Here is a 22,393-nt window from a genome sequence, read left to right on the forward strand (position 1 = left end):
CCTTGATTGTGTGATAAGGTGTGTTCAGAGGAATAAGGAAGAGATTCTTTCAAACATGCAGACTCATGGAGTCCTAAAGACATCTTCCCTCCATTTCATTTACTCACTCATTATGTTCTGCCCTGACAAATTGATGTGTTTGCCTGGGCAGATGTTCAACGTGTGACTGGAGGAGGATAGAGAACCAGAGGGGCACACAGACCTTGCTCCTGTGCACAGGAAGCCACCCATGCTTTAGTGACTGTTCCTGGGCAAGCCTTCAGGTTCCTTAGGTAGCCAGATCTAATCCTGGGCCCTGGAGGAAAAAACATTAAAGAATGTAATGCAAATGTGTGTCTAAACACTGGTACTCTCTGAAGTGGAAACTCTGAAGACTTCTTTTTATAAATCAGCATGCAGGTAAATAGTCAGCAATTAACAGCCCATCTCTGTAGCATGTCTTAAAGAATCCTAAAGAGAGAGAATACTACTTTTCCCAGCTTCCCAAATACTGCTCCTTGGGGGGGCTGTACGAATTGCACGTTGTTTATTGTGGTAACTGTATTTGGAGCAAACTGACACTGTGGTTTCCACAGAACACTTTGATGATAGACCAGTATTGGACATCAAGTGTTTTCTAACTGCTGATAGCTGTTCCGGCAGCAGGTAGAGAACTCATCATAGCTCTGAGCTGTTTCTCTGAAACATCACAACACTTGTTATATGTAGTCAAAGAAAGAGCTATATTTGTGGGTAGAATTAATGCCAGAGAAATATACACCCAGCCCTCTCTGGTATTTGAAGACAAAAGCAGTGGTGTGCATGGAGCCCTCGGTGGTGGTCAAAGGCAGTGGAGACTTTGGTGTTTAATGTTAGAAAAGAAGAAGAGTGGGCCTCATTCTATACCCTGGCACTGTAGCTCTGGGTGGCTTGGTCAGATGAGGCGGGTATGGGGTGGTAATAATCTCTGTATCCACTAGAGCCTCTGGAAAAAGCTATTGCATTGACAAAAGCTATAGATGTACTGTGAGAAGAGTCAGTGGGATGTGAGAACAAGCTCCACTCTGATGGGGCTTCACATATGTACACTATGCTAAACTTCACTCTGGCAAATGGCATTCTGATGAGATCCCAGCATGATGGGGAAGGCCTAGAACCCCACTGTCACTCTTTCCTGCCAGCCTAACAAGGCTTGTCTCTTTCCATTCCTCAGGAACACTCCATCCCCAGTGTCTCTCAACAACGTCTCCCCCATCAACGCAATGGGGAACTGTAACAATGGCCCAGTCACCATTCCCCAGCGCATTCACCACATGGCTGCCAGCCACGTCAACATCACTAGCAATGTGTTACGGGGCTATGAACACTGGGATATGGCCGACAAACTGACAAGAGAAAACAAAGGTATGCTCATCTCTTCTACCCATATAGCTCACAGACCGTGATGGAGTTAACTTCACTCTGAAGGACTTGAGTTATACTTGGTGGCCTTATATCTTTCTGTCTCTCTGATTTCCAGGACTTAGATAAGGGGAGATGGAGTTCGCTCAGGGCTGATACAGTGACCTATTATTCCTGAGAGCGTAGAAAAGCCCTGGAATTTTGTCCTCCTTTAAAGCTTAAACTAATTTGAACTGTGCTGTGTTTTGAATTTCACTCACTGGCAAAGATCAACACAGAGAAACAGAGGCAAAGACAAAAATAATGATTTACAAATTAATTGTGATCCTGTTGGCTCCTGTTATTATTATTATTATTTTTTTGAGAAGTGAGGTTGAACTAAGGCCTTCAACCTTCAATATAATTATTAGCTCCAGTTGAGTACACGATAACGCAGCTTGCATTTGGAAGCAAGGGCCAAAGTTCAGCTAGTACTTTTCACACACCGATGGCTGGGATGAAGAATCAGGGTGCCGTTCATGATGACACTTGAACTTCGCTACAAAACAAATGCAAAGAGGACCCTGCTTTGCCAGAGTGAATCCGTGGTCTTTGGTGACTCATGCTGACATCTGTGACCTTAGCTGTCATTGAGGATCACAACAAAGCCTCACTACCCTAATGAAGGTGGGAAGTAAAATTAAACTGCACGTTTGTCCCAGCCATTCATTTGACTTGGCTGATTCTGGCCCAGCAGTCACAGACTGCTCCACACCAGTGAAGGTGGGGACAAATGTGGGCTACCCATTACTGCTGTATCACTGAGCATGTGGGGAAACCATCTCATTGGAATAGGAAGGATGCAGATTTTGCAACCCAATCATTTAAGTTTGAATCCTACCTGGGTCATACATTACCTGGGCAACATAGGCAAGTTAATTAAATCTGTGAGCTACTTCCCAGCTTCTGTCTCTATAATGGACATAACAGTGATGATGATGGTGAAACTTCCCAGATGGATGATAGAGATGGGTTGAATTAAATAATAGGTGTAAAGCACCTAGTATAAAATTCTGAGTTCAAGGTGGAAATTCTACAAAGATTTATTATCTTTCCTTACTCCAAAATATTATGTATCTATATAACTCAAAGATTTTGTGGCTCACAAAGCACATTCCATAATTTGAGACCTCACCCCTCAATGCAGCTATAAACTTACACTGACTCTTGGGAATATCTGCATGTATTGGTTCTACAGGTTTGTGCAGCAATTTCTATATGCCAAGAACTGCACTATTGCTTTATCATTTGTTGTCTCATTTGCCCTTGTTTCATACATGAGGAAACTGAGGCTCTATGAGATTAAGAAACTCACCCATGTTATCACAGCTCTTGCTTGTTAGAAGCAGGAATCTAGAAGTGTCTGATTCCAGAGTCTCATCTCTTAATCAATAGGCTACACTGCCCATCTAGAGAGCAAGATTAATGACAGGTCCTCAGAGACCTTTGGTGAGATCCCGAACCAGTTATCTGAGCAATGGATAATTATTAAATTGTCTACTTTTCTATACCTCTGGAAATTCAGAGACAACTGGCCTATACAACCAGACTCATCCAGGGGTTCTAGAATTGCAAGTGAAGATGGACACATCTTAAGATTTGCCTAGCATGTCTGCCTCTACTATTTCTCTCTTATTTTGTATTAGTAACTGGAGGGCAGTTCAATATTTATGGATTTCCTTTATCATTGCATCCATTTTCAAAATCTGTTAAAGTATTTCCTTCTAAATTAACTTCAGAACTTTCCAGGAGCAATGTGGTGGCTGTGCTGATGTTAGGGTGAAATGGTGTTAATCTTGTCATTAGCACAGTGTGTCAAAGAGTTGCTAAATTCCCTGTGTCATTTTGAATGAAAACAACTCCGTCACTCCACCAGCAGAGAGAAAATGTGTCCTGTTAATGCTGTCATTGGGGTTTTCAGCGGACTGGGGAGAGGACTAGTGTGAAATCTGCTCAAAGCCTTGAGTTTCATACTTTGTAATTTCTGATCTACTTAGGTTTGGGGATTCTATTCACATCTACCTTGTCGACATAGAAAAGAGAGAACTGAAGAGCTTCCCTTTTGGTTGCAGTTCTGCATCTCACTGGAGACCACCATGTATTTGCATGTTTTTTTACCCAGTGGAGATGGGTGAAGTTGGTTCTCCCAGTGAAATATGTCTCCACTCCTGCCTCATACTGCCCACCATGCAGCTGCAGATGGCTTACTGTAGAAGGTTCTGGTGCTGAAATGAGCCAATGGCACTTATGCTGCCCTCTGGCCTTTGGTCTAGAAGCTTACCTGCCAAGCTGCTTATACTGCTCATTTGGAGCAGTTATTAAAATGGTGTCTAATTAAGAATGCCACAGAGAGCTTTGTACAGAATACCCAGGGAACATCCTGGCTCATATGAGGCTCACATTCATTCAACAATGACTAGGTCCTTAAATATTTTTCTTAATACTGTATTACATAGGAAAATATTTTAGATGCCAGAAATAATTTATTCTTTTATCAGCAGAAATTATTTTATTGCATAGTACAGGTTAAAAAGTATCATATAATCAAATGAGGTTGACACCTAGAGAAGGATCCCATATGTTATATATAACATGAAGAGTAAATGCATTGTAAATGCACTGTCTCTCAGACCACAGTGCAATCAAACTAGAACTCAGGATTAACAAACTCACTCAAAACCGCTCAACTACATGGAAACTGAACAACCTGCTCCTGAATGACTATTGGGTACATAATGAAATGAAGGCAGAAATAAAGATGTTCTTTGAAACCAATGAGAACAAAGACACAACATACCAGAATCTCTGGGACACGTTCAAAGCAGTGTGTAGAGGGAAATTTATAGCACTAAATGCCCACAAGAGAAAGCAGGAAAGATCCAAAATTGACACCCTAACATCACAATTAAAAGAACTAGAAAAGCAAGAGCAAACACATTCAAAAGCTAGCAGAAGGCTAGAAATAACTAACTAAAATCACAGCAGAACTGAAGGAAATAGAGACACAAAAAACCCTTCAAAAAATTAATGAATCCAGGAGCTGGTTTTTTGAAAAGATCAACAAAATTGATAGACTGCTAGTAAGACTAATAAAGAAGAAAAGAGAGAAGAATCAAATAGTTGTAATAAAAAATGAAAAAGGGGATATCACCACCGATCCCACAGAAATACAATCTACCATCAGAGAATACTACAAACACCTCTATGCAAATAAACTAGAAAATCAATCTAGAAGAAATGGATAAATTCCTCGACAAATACACCCTCCCAAGACTAAATCAGGAAGAAGTTGAATCTCTCAATAGACCAATAACAGGTTCTGAAATTGTGGCAATAATCAATAGCTTACCAACCAAAAAGAGTCCAGGACCTGATGGATTCACAGCTGAATTCTACCAGAGGTACAAGGAGGAACTGGTACCATTCCTTCTGAAACTATTCCAATCGATAGAAAAAGAGGGAATCCTCCCTAACACATTTTATGAAGCCAGCATCGTCCTGATACCAAAGCCTGGCAGAGACATAACCAAAACAGAGAATTTCAGACCAATATCCTTGATGAACATTGATGCAAAAATCCTCAATAAAATACTGGCAAACCGAATCCAGCAGCACATCAAAAAGCTTATCCACCATAATCAAGTGGGCTTCATCCCTGGGATGCAAGGCTGGTTCAACATACACAAATCAATAAATGTAATCCAGCATATAAACAGAACCAAAGACAAAAACCACATGATTATCTCAACAGATGCAGAAAAGGCCTTTGACAAAATTCAACAACCCATCATGCTAAAAACTCTCAATAAATTAATTAGGTATTGATGGGACGTATCTCAAAATAATAAGAGCTATCTATGAAAAACCCACAGCCAATATCATACTGAATGGGCAAAAACTGGAAGCATTCCCTCTGAAAACTGGCACAAGACAGGGATGCCCTCTCTCACCACTCCTATTCAACATAGTGCTGGAAGTTATGGCCAGAGCAATCAGGCAGGAGAAGGAAATAAAGGGTATTCAATTAGGAAAAGAGGAAGTCAAACTGTCCCTGTTTGCAGATGACATGATTGTATATCTAGAAAACCCCATCGTGTCAGCCCAAAATCTCCTTAAGCTGATTAGCAACTTCAGCAAAGTCTCAGGATACAAAATCAATGTACAAAAATCACAAGCATTCTTGTACACCAATCACAGACAAACAGAGCCAAATCACGAGTGAACTCCCATTCACAATTGCTTCCAAGAGAACAAAATACCTAGGAATCCAACTTACAAGGGATGTGAAGGACCTCTTCAAGGAGAACTACAAACCACTGCTCAATGAAATAAAAGAGGATACAAACAAATGGAAGAACATTCCATGCTCATGGGTTGGAAGAATCAATATCGTGAAAATGGCCATACTGCCCAAGGTAATTTATAGATTCAATGCCATCCCCATCAAGCTACCAATGACGTTCTTCACAGAATTGGAAAAAACTACTTTAAAGTTCATATGGTACCAAAAAAGAGCCCGCATCGCCAAGTCAATCCTAAGCCTAAAGAACAAAGCTGGAGGCATCACGCTACCTGACTTCAAACTATACTACAAGGCTACAGTAACCAAAACAGCATGGTACTGGTACCACAACAGAGACGTAGATCAATGGAACAGAACAGAGCCCTCAGAAATAGAAATGATGCTGCATATCTACAACTATCTGATCTTTGACAAACCTGACAAAAACAAGAAATGGGGAAAGGATTCCCTATTTAATCAATGGTGCTGGGAAAACTGGCTAGCCATGTGTAGAAAGCTGAAACTGGATCCCTTCCTTACACCTTATACAAAAATTCATTCAAGATGGATTAAAGACTTAAATGTTAGACCTAAAACCATTAAAATCCTACAAGAAAACCTAGGCAATACCATTCAGGACATAGGCGTGGGCAAGGACTTCATGTCTAAAACACCAAAAGCAATGGCAACAAAAGCCAAAATAGACAAATGGGATCTCATTAAACTAAAGAGCTTCTGCACAGCAAAAGAAACTACCATCAGAGTGAACAGGCAACCTACAGAATGGGAGAAAATTTTTGCAACCTACTCATCTGACAAAGGGCTAATATCCAGAATCTACAATGAACTCAAACAAATTTACAAGAAAAAAACAAACAACCCCATCAAAAAGTGGGCAAAGGACATGATCAGACACTTCTCAAAAGAAGACATTTATGCAGCCAAAAAAACACATGAAGAAATGCTCATCATCACTGGCCATCAGAGAAATGCAAATCAAAACCACAGTGAGATACAATCTCACACCAGTTAGAATGGCCGTCATTAAAAAAGCAGGAAACAACAGGTGCTGGAGAGGATGTGGGGAAATAGGAACACTTTTACACTGTTGGTGGGACTGTAAACTAGTTCAACCATTGTGGAAGTCAGTGTGGCGATTCCTCAGGGATCTAGAACTAGAAACACCATTTGACCCAGCCATCCCATTACTGGGTATATACCCAAAGGACTGTAAATCATGCTGCTATAAAGACACATGCACACGTATGTTTATTGCGGCACTATTCACAATAGCAAAGAGTTGCAACCAACCCAAATGTCCAACAACGATAGACTGGATTAAGAAAATGTGGCACATATACACCATGGAATACTATGCAGCCATAAAAAATGATGAGTTCGTGTCCTTTGTAGGGACATGGATGAAACTGGAAAACATCATTCTCAGTAAACTATCGCAAGGACAAAAAACCAAACACCGCATGTTCTCACTCATAGGTGGGAATTGAACAATGAGAACTCATGGACACAGGAAGGGGAACATCACACTCCGGGGACTGTTGTGGGGTGGGGGGAGGGGGGAGGGACAGCATTAGGAGATATACCTAATGCTAAATGACAAGTTAATGGGTACAGGAAATCAACATGGCACATGGATACATATGTAACAAACCTGCACATTGTGCACATGTACCCTAAAACCTAAATTATAATTAAAAAAAAAGAAATTATTTTATTGCATAGTACAGGTTAAAAAGTATCATATAATCAAATGAGGTTGACACCTAGAGAAGGATCCCATATGTTATATATAACATGAAGAGTAAATGCATTGTTTGATGAAATTCCATCTGCTGAGCAATCAAGCACATGTAACCCATGCATGGAAATCACTTTCCAAGAAGGCAGGAGAGCATCCCACATTAGGGCAGTCTCCAGTCCCATCCCCTCACCCCACCCCCTGACATGGATTCCTTGCTGCCAGCCAGCACATAGCTGAGGCTGCTTTCTTTGCCAGAGAGCTCTCTCATAACCAAGTGCCAGGCAAATGAATTCATACATGAAAAGGGAACACCTAGCTAGTTTTCAGAGATCATATAGTTTTTCCCACATAGTACTTCTATCGCCTAAGGCAGACATTCCAAAACTCCAGTCACGCTAGTTAGCAGTGTAGCTTCAGGGCTGCCCCCTTCCCTAAGTGAACCCAGGGGAAATCAGCTGGGCATTCTTACCATTCATGTCCTAGGTCAGGGACAGGAAAAGTTGTTAAGTGACAGATACTTGCAGGCCATTTTCCATCCCCAATGAAATTGGTAAGAAGACTTACAGAATCAAATTCCTCCTAGATGTTTATTTAGCTGTGGAGGCTGATGGCTACTATTAACATCCAGATTCATGGGCCTTGTCTAGACCATGCCAAGAAAACTCAGTAAACTCAGTTCATTTAGACAAAAGGAAAAGAGGATATTTTCAATTCAGTAACACATTCAATGACAAACAGCTTGACATTAGATAGACCATGGCTCCCTACAATTTTGTGTAGAAATACCCTTTTCTAAATATAAATGTATAATCTATGAAAACATAAATTTATTATGTACTGCAGAGTTTTTGGAGCTCACTAAAGATTAAAATAATAGGGCTTGATAAACTTGTGGAGTTTTGATCTCCTAGTAGGCACTCTATAAATGTTTGTTGAATGAATGAATGGACAAATGAATCACATTTCCATTGTCCATGTGGTTGTGGTGTTGTGTGAAAGCAGCTTCTCAATGTGGTGCATATTTTCATGATATCATATAAAGGCCTAACTGAGAACTGCTCTGCTTTTCAGAATTCTTTGGTGATCTGGACACGCTGATGGGGCCTCTGACCCAGCACAGCAGCATGACCAATCTTGTCCGCTACGTTCGCCAAGGACTGTGTTGGCTGCGCATCGATGCCCACTTGTTGTAGTGGGTGTTCTCAGATCTCTAGCATCACGACCCATCACTCTACCTCTACCAGCGCACTGATGGTCACTGGTGGAACTTCACTCATTGGGGAAAGTTCCCTTTAGTTATGTTTGTTTTTATGCTTCTTTTGTTATCTGTGAAAAACAGAAGTCATTGTAAGTTGACACTACAACTTAAGGGCAGTGTACGTTTTATTACTTAGTCATTTTTTTTTTTTTTTTTTTAGCATTTGATATGCATTTCTCAGATTCCACCATCTTTTTGTGCTTTATGGAATGACAGTCCCTACAATATTGTTTTAAGCCCACACTACCCAAAACAAAGAATGGGAAGCACTTGTGATAAAGACAGGCTCCTGAGAAATACAACAAGTGGTCTTACATATACATGAGAACTTAGACACAAGGGACCATCCCCCAAACTATACTCTTATACCCAGAAAAGAATATATTTCAGAATCTATCGTTAAACTTTTGTGTATCCCACAGATTCAATCTTCAGGTGAGAATTTTCATTGTCAAAACCCACTGGTTAGATGTTGTAGCAACATCATAAAATCAAGAGTATCAAGAAAATGAATGAGCATAGCAATGCTACTCTTAAAAAGATGCTATGCCACACAACCAAAGGACTTTCTTCTTAGCATCCCTTTCCTGATTCCCTATTTTGTTAATTTTAATGATAAGAAGAAAGGGTGACATTTATTTTGACAAGTTTTAGGCATCAGCTGGCATCAGTGTTTTTCAACTCTATTATTTGAAGTGTAAATCCTCACCTGGGGTTCTCTGTGTGCAAAGCTGTCCTTTTGAGGAACAGTTTGGTTGATGCATGCCTCAGTAGCCAAAATGCTACACTCTAGACTTACAACTGGGAGTTAAGAGAGGTCTGGAAAGTGTCCAACAAGGAATTCACACCTCTGCCTCCTTTGCAACAACAACATTTACACAGTTGGTAAGTGGGTCCATAACTGGCAGGATTTTTAAATTGTATTTTGCTCACATCTATGGGAACAAAAGTCAAGTTATCACTACCTAGAAGTAATAATATACAGTTTTCTTCCTAGTGGCTTGAAAATCTGGACTTCCTCAATTATTATTCACATTTTCTCTCTTACAGGGTTTCTGTTTTCTACTTTCTTTTTTCTCTTATCTGTGTTTCCTTTTCCTTTGTTTGGCTCATTAACTTTTGACTGAATTACAATTACTCCTTTTATTAAAGTCCATATTATCATGAATCACTTCCATGAAAATTCCTAAGAAAACTCCAAACTCTCTAAATAGTAGCTAGCTTTTATTTTTTTTAAATGAGTCATGGGGTAGTGCTTCACCTTGAGATGCTTTGAAAGAACCCTAAACATTGGGAGCCATTCACCTAATTTGGAGCCATTTCTCACTGGTTGTGACTACCCCCTTATGATCCTTTACATTCATTTTATGTCCCTAAACATCACAATGTAAATATCATTTTTGATGTTCCAGCTCACCAGAAGATTCTTACACTTGGGGTAAACACTATCCATGCATTACTTACTGGTAATTACCTGCTGGTATATAATTCCATGTAGCCTTTAATATGCTGGGTTATCAAATTCTGTTCACTGAGTTATGACCAGATAAATAATAGATATGCACATGAAAGATGCAAACTTGTATGATTATTAAAGCAAGCCACGCAGGTCCACGATAGAAACAGCAGGTGATGACTCTGCACTCTCACTGTCAAGGTTAGATATATCCCCAGTTGCAAAACAGCCAGACTTGAGCTGTGCTCTGGTCATCTTTGAGTTTAAGGCCCTTTGTTGTATAAGGCTGTGGAAGTTGTACTCCAATGGCTGAAGCCATGTTGTTAATATGGCTGATGGGAGCATCCCAGCAGCTGAACCCAGTACTTTTTATGCTCCCACTGTGGTTGAGCTTTATGTTTACAGTCTCAGCAACAACACTTATGCATCCACACACACACAAATGAAACCTGAAAGAATCTTTTCTGAGCCTCTTAAAAGAGGAAAATTATAACATTAAAGACTCTGAACACCCAAGGTTGGTGTCACATACAAAAATTAAGCTGATGACTTTGCAGTGACTCAAGTTCTCTGTTTATCATGGTTTACCACGTAGAGTGCCTGGCTATTACTATATAATGAAGCCCACTGGCTTGACTTGTAAGTTCAACCTAAACCACAATCCTAGACCATCATGGATTTAGGAGTAGATTCTTCTTGAAATCCCACATCCAGAAACTAGACATTAGAATGTTGAGGCAGTTTCCCAGAGAAACAAGCATATTGCCTCAGGGATGAAAGACTTGTAGTTCTAGTTTCAGTGACTTGTTATATCTACTTACTTACATACAACAGGGAGGCAAGAGGATTCTCTGTCATCTCTGGTGACTGAGTGTAAAATATGTGCCAAGTCTGCAGCACAGTGACCAAATCTGACAATCGAGCTCGGGATCACCACTTGATTATGTAGTAGACTCATTTATAAAGCAGCTTAGGAACTAATTAAACATGGAGGATGAATTACCTTCCTATCCCTTGAGATAAGACATCTTTCAGTTTCATGATTAAGGATTGTTGCTGTTTTATAGTTACTCTATTCATCACAGTGTAAATGGTGATGCGTGTCGTAGGTGTGCAGCTATTTGAGGGACTAAGGGATGGAGATACTCTGTCAAATGAGTCTCTTCAGTATACCAGTTTGTGGGAGGGATATGAGACATGTGGATGGCAGTGAGAGATCGTGCCTCTAGATCTTGATGGTGGCTTGGTGAGACACACTTAAATAAGCACATGGAGGTTAGAATAGAGGGCAGAGTAAAAGGAAGCTCCATCTGAGCAAGTACACCAAATGATCTCAGCCCTGCAACTTGACCCAGGTAGGGCCAGCACTACGCCTTCACTTGTCACCCAAGCTCCAACCACAGAGAGTTTGACAAGTTTGTGTTATGATGTTGGCTTGGCTTTGTATTTTTAATTAACTTTGGATTTTTAGTGGTTTTGTCATATAACTGTCTGAGTTTGGTAGGTAGGATTACTTTGAAAAGGGTTTACTAGCGTGGTCCTCCGGGTAGAATTTAGCTGTAAGCATGTTGTTAGCCAGCCTGTAGACTGTTAATTACTTAATAATCACATTGGGAAAATACTAGTAGTTGTATATTTGGATGACATAATTGGAAAAGCAGATTAGCTGCTACTACTTTTAAAAGACTTAAGGTCGGGATGCCTTTTTTTCCATGTAAGGAAATGAAAAGATCAAAATCTTCAGGCGATAAGCAAGTTGCAAAATTAGAAACCATTGGCTAAAAATGTGTTTTGTTGAGTTTCCAAATGGATGAATTTTCATTTGGACATTACATCACTAAATTCATTAGATTTTGTCTGCATTGGAAAGATACTCTTCTAGCATATCTTTCCCAAAGATATCTAATTTGGATTCTGTTTTATGCAAATTTGCATCCCGGAGGTTGAAGTTGGAGTTTGAGGTTGGAAAATATTTTTGAAGGCAGAATCAGTTGAGTTGTGAGGGTGAAGCCTCACATACTTCTCAACAGACATGATAAAATTCACCTGCATGAGTTGGCAGGTGGGAGAAGCAAACTGGATCACTGGGTAAGACTACTCAGTAAAGCAATGAACTGCTTGCTTAGAGAAGCATCACTATCCCCATTGAGAAAAATGTGTGGCAAGATGATACAGCTACACAGTATCAAATGAATGGGTCAATTCAGCGCCCCCAAATTTAATTCTGTGGGGAAAAATTATTGAGCCAGTTGTCAGTGTTCTGTTACACGACTGGCAGACTAAATTCTTCATCGTTGTTGTCATTGTTGTTGTTGTTTCTCATTTTCACTCGCACAGCCTTATTCTCATAATTAAAATCTAATTCATTTTCTCTTTAGTGTTAGTAGACTCCAACAACAGAAGTGGCATCTGTGTATTCATAATCAGCATTTACCCTGGCAGGAGACTAATCAGATAGGCCGGTCTCAGATATTAATCTTACCACCTGATATTTTTGGTGAAGGAAAAAGTATTAATTCTCTTTCCATCCTCCTCCTCAGAAATATAGAAGCCCTCTTTGCCAAAATCATCACATTTTACTCTGTGATCTACCAGCTAAAAGAAAATTGCATTGTGGGGAGGGCGGAAAGGGGGTGGGGGTGGGGGGTGGAGGGTGGGGAAGCCCCACAAAGCCAGATTGCAGTTCTTGCCCCTTTTTGCGTCTGACATGAGATGTTAAAGAATTATTCATAGTGCTCACATTGGGTTAGGGGACACTGAACTGCTTTTTAGATCCATGATCAGTCATCATTCTTCTAAGAGATTGGAGCTTTGCTGTTTCATTAACTGTGCAGTGTAGACTAATGGTGTTTAATAAAAATCATTCAAAATTTCAAACTCTTTTGCCAGTGACCTCAATTTTGTTGGCTCTTTGATTTGTATCAGACTTTGAGGAGGGAAGGGGGAAGTGAAGGAAGCCTACTTCCAGGCCCCTGACAGGATGCTGCAGTGGCAAGCTCAAGCTCGCCTGCCTGCCAGCAGTTGCTGGTGAGCAGCAGCATGCAGACCAGCTGTGGGAAGCCTCCTGAAGAATGCCCCAGCTGATGCTTTCAGCTGGGAATAGTTTGTTCCTATCGGGGAACTCATTGTTCTCCAGTCTCTGCAGCGGGAAGCCAGCTGTCATATTCGGAGGGAATTTCAGATGCTTTACCTTTTTGGTTTTGTCCTGCATCACTCACGTGGCTATGAAATAGAAGTGTCTCTGAGAATAGAGCCCAATGTGGTGACAATGGGTAGTCAAATGCACCCCAGATGCTCAAGCCCTCTTGTGGTTCTGCAGTGTTTATGAAACTGGGGGGAAGGAGACCCTGGATAGTAAGCAAAATTGGAGATACTCCAACCAGGCTAAGTTAATGCTGTGTTGCCCAGATCAAGATCTAGCTTCTCATTTGGTCAGCCTAGCGTGCAACCAGTGGTGTGCTGGTAAAATGTTTAACAGCCAGCTCACTGAGAATAGAAAGCACCTGGTTTGCACCATTTGCCAATTTCCATGGCATAAATACTACCACTTTAGATGATTTTAAGCTACCGACTGTGATGTCACTGAACACATGGTTGGAAAGAGATGCACACAGTTGGCTCTTGCAAGCCTGGGCAAAAATGCTTCAACACACTACTGGATGCAGCCAGTCAGAGGGTTCATATTTAATATATGTGTTCATGTGGACACACACACAAACTCACCCTTACACACACACTTCAATGACTAAAACAATTACATAGTTTTAAGATGTGAATCAATGTGTGAATGTAGAAAGCTTATGATAAGGCCCTAGAGGTATGGGTTGCCCTGGAAGCCTAGGTTTTAAGCAGGAGAATAGCTGAGAAGAATGAAGCCCTCCTGAGCTGAAAGGAGAGATGGATCAATGGAGATGGTTTCATCATCTCCTTCCATATCTCACAGGTAAAATGGGCACTCAGAAAACCCTCATGATTGATTTTTTAAAAAGATAAGTGAGTGTTTTTTATTTTATTATTATTATCATCATTATTTTGATTTACAAGTGCTATTTGTAACGTTTACATGTAACTAGGATAAAGTATTTACGGGAACTCTATGGAGAATAGCACAATCCAGAATTTACTGTGTTTTTCTTTTATGTGACATGGAAACTCAGTAATTCTCCCATCTTCACATTGTTGTTCATAAGATTTTTTTACTTTAGTTATTAGGGAATCTAAGTTTTTTGTTAATATTTGCTTTTAGTTAAAAGTATCTACTTACTGTTTTAGCTCTGAATTCAAACCAGAATATCTCTGTATCAATTACATGACTAATATTCAGAAACAATAATCCAAACCAAAATAATTCTTTTTTCCACACAGTACGAAGAAAACTAAGCTCAGCAACAAGAAGGCATAAAGTATATAATGAGGCTTTCATTAAATACACACACACACACACACACACTCACACACACACACACTCACACACACATACACTTTTTAAATTAGGCCTCCACACATAAATCATTTTGAAAGTAGAATAGAAAATCTCAAAGAATTCATTCTCCTGGTCCTGTGCATATTCTGCAGTTAATAAGAGGTTTGTATCTGGAAAGATTGAAGAACTTGTTCTAAAATCTTATTTTTCAAAAAAAACATTTCCATTTTCTGTCTGGGCCTGTATCCATGGTTGAATGTTAGCCCTGGAGGAGATCCATGTCTTACTCGCTCTTTCTGGCCCTTCTGTCTTTTGCCTCTGCAATTCTTTTTGTAGCTGGCACAATAGCAGGGACTGGGGGTCTATCCTTTCATGGTATTGCTACAATATTTGTCCTTACTGGAAAATGGTAACATCCGGGTCTGATTTAATTGGCATTACACTTACACAGGGACTCTGAGCACCCCCCCTCACCACACCAGACAGTGGACCAGTTTTCACAGCTACAAAGAGCTAGAAATGTGTTTAACATCATCCAGTACATCCCCTACTTCAAAACCATCCTCACTAATCAATCATATTCACCCATAAATATTACAAATGAGATTGATTCCATCTCAAGACAATTTGTCAAATACTTAATTTTCTTCCTGGATGATTCCACTTACTGCATATTTTAGAAAGAGAAATGTCTGAGATAAAATCCCTCACATTTACTCAATATTACAAATTACTGTTTCTACTCCTATTCTGAGTAGTGCTTCTGAAGATTGTTTGCTGTAGTGTTGTCTTTGATAAAATGAATATCAGTAGTGAGCCTTTTAGAGATACCATGCTCAGAAATCCTCTTTGGGATCAGAAGATACCTAAAATTCTCCCCCTTTGCCCACTTGGTTAGATGAGTGACATATTCTTTGGATCCTGCAAAGAAGAGACTGGTTTCTTTTCTTTTCTGGTGGTGGTAGTGGTTGTATCTGTGGCTGTGATGGTTGTTGTTACTTGTCTCTCTCTCTCTGGCTCTGGCTTTTGCTTTCCTGCTAATGTTCTTTCTCTTTCCAAACAAATAGTTAAATTAAATGTGAGCTTCTGAATTGTACTTGTTCATGCTTTTAAAACATAACAGATTAATAAAAATATATGTGTCCTGATTTAAAACATGCCCCCTGGAAAGGCATGCTGTATTATGAAATCGTGATAATATAACTGCATTATTACATGGCAGTATAAATATTAGTCTGTTGAATTCATTTGTCCAATTGTATAACTTTGTGGAGCAGTGTTTTGACCTTTGCTACATAATTTTGGAGCAAGTGGAGTGGTTGCAGGCAGATGAGACAGTGTTATATCAGGATTTTTCAATGAACTTTAGTTGGAGGCCTGGCAATTACAAACATCTTCAGATGTTTCTGTAACTATTATAAATATGAAAAAAACCTCTTCAAAAAATTTCCCAGAGTACTTCAGTCAAGACTTTTTAGGTTCATCTTTTTTTTTTCATTTTTCCTTTTCCTTTTCCATTATTTTTTGATGGGGGTTTGTTATCATTGACTGAAGAAATATTTTGATTGCAATGGTCTCTGTCTCTCTCTCTCTGTCTCTCCTCTATTCTTTCCTCCTTCTTCTATCCATCACCCCTCATTAAAATATTGAAATCTGGAGTCTTTGATAAATCTGCATTAGACCAGGCTATATGCTAGGAATGAAATCTGGCAAACATCGATGGGTTTTCAAAGAATGCTCCATGTTCACTGGGCCCTTTCACACCCCACAGTGACAAATGAAAAGGATAGAGGTAGTTTTTGCAAAAGGGCACTTTGATAATATCCTCTGAGACCTAATGCAGATTAACAAATGACTCCACCTATTTTTCCAGTAAGTAAATTGACTGAGACTTGCAAAATACCCCTGAGAGTTGTCAGGGGTGTCTTCTGCCTGGTCTATAGTGTGTGTGTTTGCTTTGTATCTAACAGGCACATTCACGTCTCGTGTACTCATATGAAGTATTTCCTAACATTCCCATTAGCCTGTATATAAGAATCAGAAAGATAATCTCAACATGTTGTAAATGAAGATGTGACTCTATAACCTTTCTCTTCTTCCTGGAATAAAAAAGACATTTTCATGCATATTTTAAACGGAAATTTTGTATATTTAAGTGTCATGGAAAATATTTATTAACTGGGATACAAATGGGAATTTAATTGTCATCATATGCTTTGTGTGTGGGGATGCTTACCAACACCATGTCGCTGGACCATTGTGGCAAGCCATAACTGCACAAAGAGTACACATCGTCAGTGTGTGTGTGTGTGTGTGCGTGCGCGCGCGCATGCACGTGTGTGTGTGTGTCCCTGCATGTGCAACATGTCTAGCTTGCTGTCCTTCATGGGATTTTAGCTTTCCCTTCTTGAAAAACATTATTTTACAGTTCCAGGAGGCCCTGGTTACATTACTATATGAAGGCAGTGATTTGAAATGAAAATTCCTTTCCTCTTGGAAGCTTTGGTCATAATATCATGGTTCAGTTAAACGGATTCCACTGGACTTTGTGATGAAAAAGACTCTGTTAAAATCCAATTGAGTTTCCAAGAGGAAATTGTAGCAGGTCAACATGCATGAGAGGGAAGATGGAGGCCACCTCGGCTGGAGAACATGAGCTGAGTTGAGCCCTCAGTGTTGAAGTTGACTTGCTCCAAGCTGCAGTCTAAAACCCTGGGGCCCATGCCTGGCCTATGCTCCCTCCCAAGTAAGTAGAGGAGCAGAACCATCAGGAACAGCCTGCCTGGCTCTTAAGAAGAAAACTTGCTGACGTCCTGTCCCCAAAGGAAGACCCTTTCCCCAAGGGCACCCCAGGTGGCCATTAAATTGTGATGATCATTCAGAAAGTGCCCCCTTGGCTTTATGAGAATCCAATTAGTCTTCTGAACCACCTTTTCTTGGGTGCAGATTTCCAACATTCATGCTCATTGCAGATCCACCAACTGTCACTGTTCTTAACAAGCATGCGCGTCTTGTCAGAATTTCAGTAAGTTCCAATTTCCTGTACAGACCAGGGTAAACTGTTCTAACATCAATCAATTAATGAAATGTTATCTGGTTTTTAAAAGCTGGTTTCATGTGCTTTATGTGTATAAAACTATATCTGCCTGTGTGGCTTTGCATTTCAAATGTGTGGCGCACAAGCGTTTTGTTGGTGCTTTGTTCTCAGTACAGTAACTCTGTGTACAAACATTTTAATGTGGTTTTGTTGTTTTCCAACAAGATGTCTCTGTAAAAATGATATTGGCTGAGCTGGTGCGTTGGTTTCTCTCATAGAGGCATTAACTATACTGCCAATGCATTGAATTATTTAAAAATGCAAAATAAAATTTTTATGAAAATCTCATTTTAGACATGTAGATCATTCTGCTTAGAGATGTTCCAAGCCAAGTTGATAACCTTGTTATCAACTCTTCCACATTATAATACATAGCCAGTGCCCCCGCTTACATCAACATCCATAAAACTGACGGCCATAAAGAAAATAACTCTCACAAAGCCAATTCATTTTATAAGAGAGACCCTTGGACCATCATTCAAAGCCCATTTAAGAGAAAATTGTAAAATATTTGGTTATCTGGATTCCTAGTACACAGCACAAAAAGCTTGCAAAGTATAAAGTTATAACTAGTAGATGCTGACAAAAGACAGAGAATTATAAAACTAGACTGAAAACTTAAAAACACAGCTGGCAATGGCCATTTACTGCAGACGGGTATGCAGCCAGTAGCCCTGGGAGGACAGCACAAACAATAATTTTGGGTCACAATAATGTCTGAAAGTCATCAGGGAAAGGTTAAGTATACTCTTAACTAACACAAAAACTCATGCCATATATTTTAGAACTGTCTCCTTCACAAAGATTTTCTGGACAGTTAAAGGGTAGGTTTCAGGTATCTAGAAATTTCATTTACATGAAATGTATTCTCTGGCCATGTAAAGTGAGGAATTGCAATGCTAAGACTACACGGCACAAAACACCTGTCAGTAAACACAACATTAACAGCTTGGCTAGATTTCCTGTGAACAAATGAACTACACTTGGCTTGACCAGATATTGTGACTCTGCATAATCATAATCATAATCCTAGTCCAAGTGTAAGCACGAACATAGCTAAATGTGATTAAAACTGATAGTTGTAATACCGCCACTGTGAATTCCAAATCCTTTCCGAAATGGAAAGGCCACAATATCTGTAAATATGAACATTTTTATTGTGAGATGATGGGGAAATATTTGAGCTGAGTAAATAGAGCTAAATGGATTATAAATGTGTTCTCAAGCAACCAAGTTTTTTTCTGCTTCTCTCAAAACAAACAGACACCATAAATGATGACCATGCCTGGGTAAAAGTATACACACATGCAGAGAAGAACTTAGAGGAAATATACAGAATGACATTTTAAAAAATTAGGAGTGCTGGCATTATGCTAATTGATTCGTTTTTGTGACATTTACAACCAGTAAGGCACTACTGGCCAGGCACTGTTTTAGCACTTTCTTACATATTAATGCATGTAATTATTTTAAAAGCCCTATGAGATAGGTACTAGTATATCTCTGTTGTATAGATGACAACATGGAGACACAAAGAGGTCTTCAGGAAAGCAACTTTCCCGAAGTCACACAGCCAGCCAGGTGTGTGACCCCAGTGTGGCCCCAAAGGCTTTAATCTTAACCACTATCCTCTACTACTTGTTGTTATTATTAATAATGCTACTGATTCTATAACATACATTATTTTCATTTTAGTAAAGAAGGACCACAGGCCCTCAGGAAGTGATTTCTTCTCAGTCTTTCCAGAGGTCTCTAAAGGAAAGGCATTGGGCCAATCTTCCAGAAACACCTTTTCCTATGAAGACAGACCAGGGCACAGGAGGAGTCAGCAACTCAGAAAAAGTTTGGTGAGGTGGGGCCCCTTAGTCTTGGAAGTAACAAATAGAAGAAGAGATGGCACCACCTTCCTGGCTGTCACTCTGGCTGAGATAAAGATCAGGCGTTGGATTGGCAGAGCTATTTATTTATTTATTTATTTATTTATTTGAGACAGGGTCTCATTCTGTTGCCCAGACTGGAGTGCAGTGGCACAATAACAGCTCACTGCAACCTCCACCTCCCGGGATCAAGTGATCTTCCTGTCAGAGGTGTTTGAACCAGAGTAGCTCTATCTTGAATAGGGGCTAGGTGAAATAAGGCTGAGACCTACTAGGTTGCATTCCCAGGAGGTTAAGGCATTCTTAGTCACAGGATGAGATAGCAGTTCAGCAAAAGATACAAATCACAAAGACCTTGCTGATAAAAGAGTTTGCAGTAAAGAAGCTGGCCAAATCCTGCAAAACCAAGATGGCAACGGAAGTGACCTCTGGTGGTCCTGACTTCTCATTATACACTAATTATAATGCATTAGCATGCTAAAAGACATTCCCATTAGCACCATGATAGTTTACAAATGCAATGGCAACCTCTGGAAGTTACCCTATATGGTCTTAAAAGGGGAAGAACCCTCAGTTCCAGGAAGTGCCCACCCCTTTCCCAGAAAACTCATGAATAATCTACCCCTCGTTTAGCATATAATCAAGAACTAACCATAAAAATGGCCATCCAGCAGCTCGTGCTACTGCTCTGCCTATGCAGTAGCCATTCTTTTATTCCTTTACTTTCTTAATAAATTTGCTTTCACTTTATTCTATGGATTTGCCTGAATTCTTTCTTGCATGATATCCAAGAACCCTCTCTTGGAGTCTGGATCAGGATACCTTTCCAATAACACTCCCACCTCAGCCTCCAGAGTAGTTGGGACTATAGATGCAAGGCATCATGTCCAGATAATTTTTGTATTTTTAGTAAAGATAGGATTTCACCACGTTGTCCAGGCTGGTCTCTAACTCCTGCGCTCAAGTGATCCACTCATCTCGGCCTCCCAAAGTGCTGGGATTACAGGCGTGACCATTGTGCCCTGCCGATTGGTAGAGTTTTAAAATCAGTTCACTTTAAGACAGGCCCAGCCCCACCCTAACTCCTACTCCTTGCCTCTGAGGTGCAGACACTGGTTCAGAAGGGAAGTACAACATCCCAGGGGAGTGAGTCCCCTGGGCTTTTGGCAGGATTTTAAATGAGGTTCTCACTGCCTGAATTAAGTGAGACATGTAAGAGGAAGAAAGCCCCACTTTCTTCCTCGCAAAATGAAGTTGGTCATAGCCACCTTCTCCCTGCTACCCAGAGATGAGCAAGATGTTATCTAGACTGGTGTTTCTCATCCTACATTCTCTCTTGGAAACCCTGAGGTTTTCCAAATAATTTCTTCTGACACACTGTCATTACCAAGGCCAAGAGACTTAATCCTCTGAGGGTGTAAGAGTAGTGAGGCAACTTCAAGGTTGCCTGTCTAGCAGAGGATATGCCACAAGTGGCACAATGCATCACACAGAGGGCTAGGAATACACTGAGGCTCATGCTTTGGGGAAAGAATATGTTTAGTTCTGTGAGTTTCTCCAGGAAACACATTTTAGCTTAGGTGGGAGATTTTGTTTCATCCCCCTTTTTAAGAAAAGGGAATAAAATTGTAAAAACGTTAGCTGTGATATGAAAGAGAATCTATACAATTTGTTAAGGGAAATTTGGCCAATACGTTTCAGGTACAGGCATTTGAAATTGACTCATGTTATCAAAGCCCTTTGCAATTATGCAGGTCATGAGCTGGAGATCTCCTGGGATTGACAGTTACACAAACTAGTCTGTGAGTTCAGGAGTTCAGTGAGAGGCAGGAAATGACTTTCAATCCCTGTCTTTCTAGCTCTGGGACTCTCCATCTTGAAGAAATACCGGGGGACTTTTAAAAATGCAAATGTCAGGCTTCCGATTCAGAGATTGATTCCATAGGTGTGTGTCAAAGATCTCTGATATCTGTATCTTTTAAGGCTCTCTTTTTGGTTCTTATGTGAAACCAGGATGAAGAACCACAGTTCTAGGCTTATCAGAGAAAAGGCCCGGTTACCTATTTATCCCACCCACCTTTTTGCGGGAACAGGAGATAATGGTGTTTCTAGTGCTCTAGAAAAAACATCCCACAGGAATCCAAGCTCTGAGTATTCTTCTCCAGGGAAGGAATTTCCTTTCATGCTTTTATAACTCTCCAGGAATTTTCCAGTTAGTTCAAACCACAATGCACTTGAACATATTCTCATTTCCAAAATAAGATATGCCCTGCAGCAGGCCAGAGATGTAAGGGGAAACTCATGAGGAAGAATGTACCTCTCTGGAAACAATTCTCTTCAGCATGGCTGGACCTGGGCAGAGGATTATGTTGTGGATCTGAGTTTCTCCCACAATTCTCAACTCTGAGGACACAGCAGTGAATGACCAGAAAGGATCCAGAAGGAACCTTCTCCCATAGAGGTTCATTTTAAAAGTCCTCCCTACAATCTTCCCCTATGTTGTTTACATTTTCATAGCAGTCAAGGAATGTTTAGCTCAAAAGCCCTGGGACAGAATCAAAATTTTACACATCAAATTGTTTTATATATAGCCAGAATAAGCAGATTTTTAGCAGTTTAGAGCTTGCTTGTTTTGTATACCTCATGAAACTGTGCCCAAAGTCTCTTAGGCATAGATCAGATAACCCAGATAAAGACCATGGCTGCCCTTCAGAGCTGTCTGACCCAGAGACTCCGCATTGAGTTGCTGAGTGATATCAACTAGATATAGAAGCCCACTCTTTCCCCTCTCTCTCCCTGCTACCAGATCCCTAGCTCTC

General features: G+C 40.2%; 1 protein-coding gene across 8 annotated transcripts in view; it reads left to right on the forward strand.

Annotated features, from left to right (window-relative positions):
• AFF2 (ALF transcription elongation factor 2) overlaps positions 1-17,985 on the forward strand; it is a 509,233-nt gene extending 491,248 nt beyond the window's left edge. For 6 of the 8 annotated variants that reach the window (XM_055267794.2, XM_055267797.2, XM_055267796.2 and 3 more), the window contains 2 exons: positions 1,193-1,383; positions 8,535-17,985. In XM_055267794.2, coding sequence (XP_055123769.1) covers positions 1,193-1,383; positions 8,535-8,656 — 313 coding nt within the window. In that variant the 3' untranslated portion in view covers positions 8,657-17,985. The remainder of the gene's footprint in view (positions 1-1,192; positions 1,384-8,534) is intronic. The other 2 variants (XM_063634721.1, XM_055267800.2) reach the window with 1 other exon arrangement.
• The last annotated feature ends 4,408 nt before the right edge of the window (positions 17,986-22,393 follow it).

Source organism: Symphalangus syndactylus, chromosome X, assembly GCF_028878055.3.
Source record: "Symphalangus syndactylus isolate Jambi chromosome X, NHGRI_mSymSyn1-v2.1_pri, whole genome shotgun sequence".
Taxonomy (NCBI): domain Eukaryota; kingdom Metazoa; phylum Chordata; class Mammalia; order Primates; family Hylobatidae; genus Symphalangus; species Symphalangus syndactylus.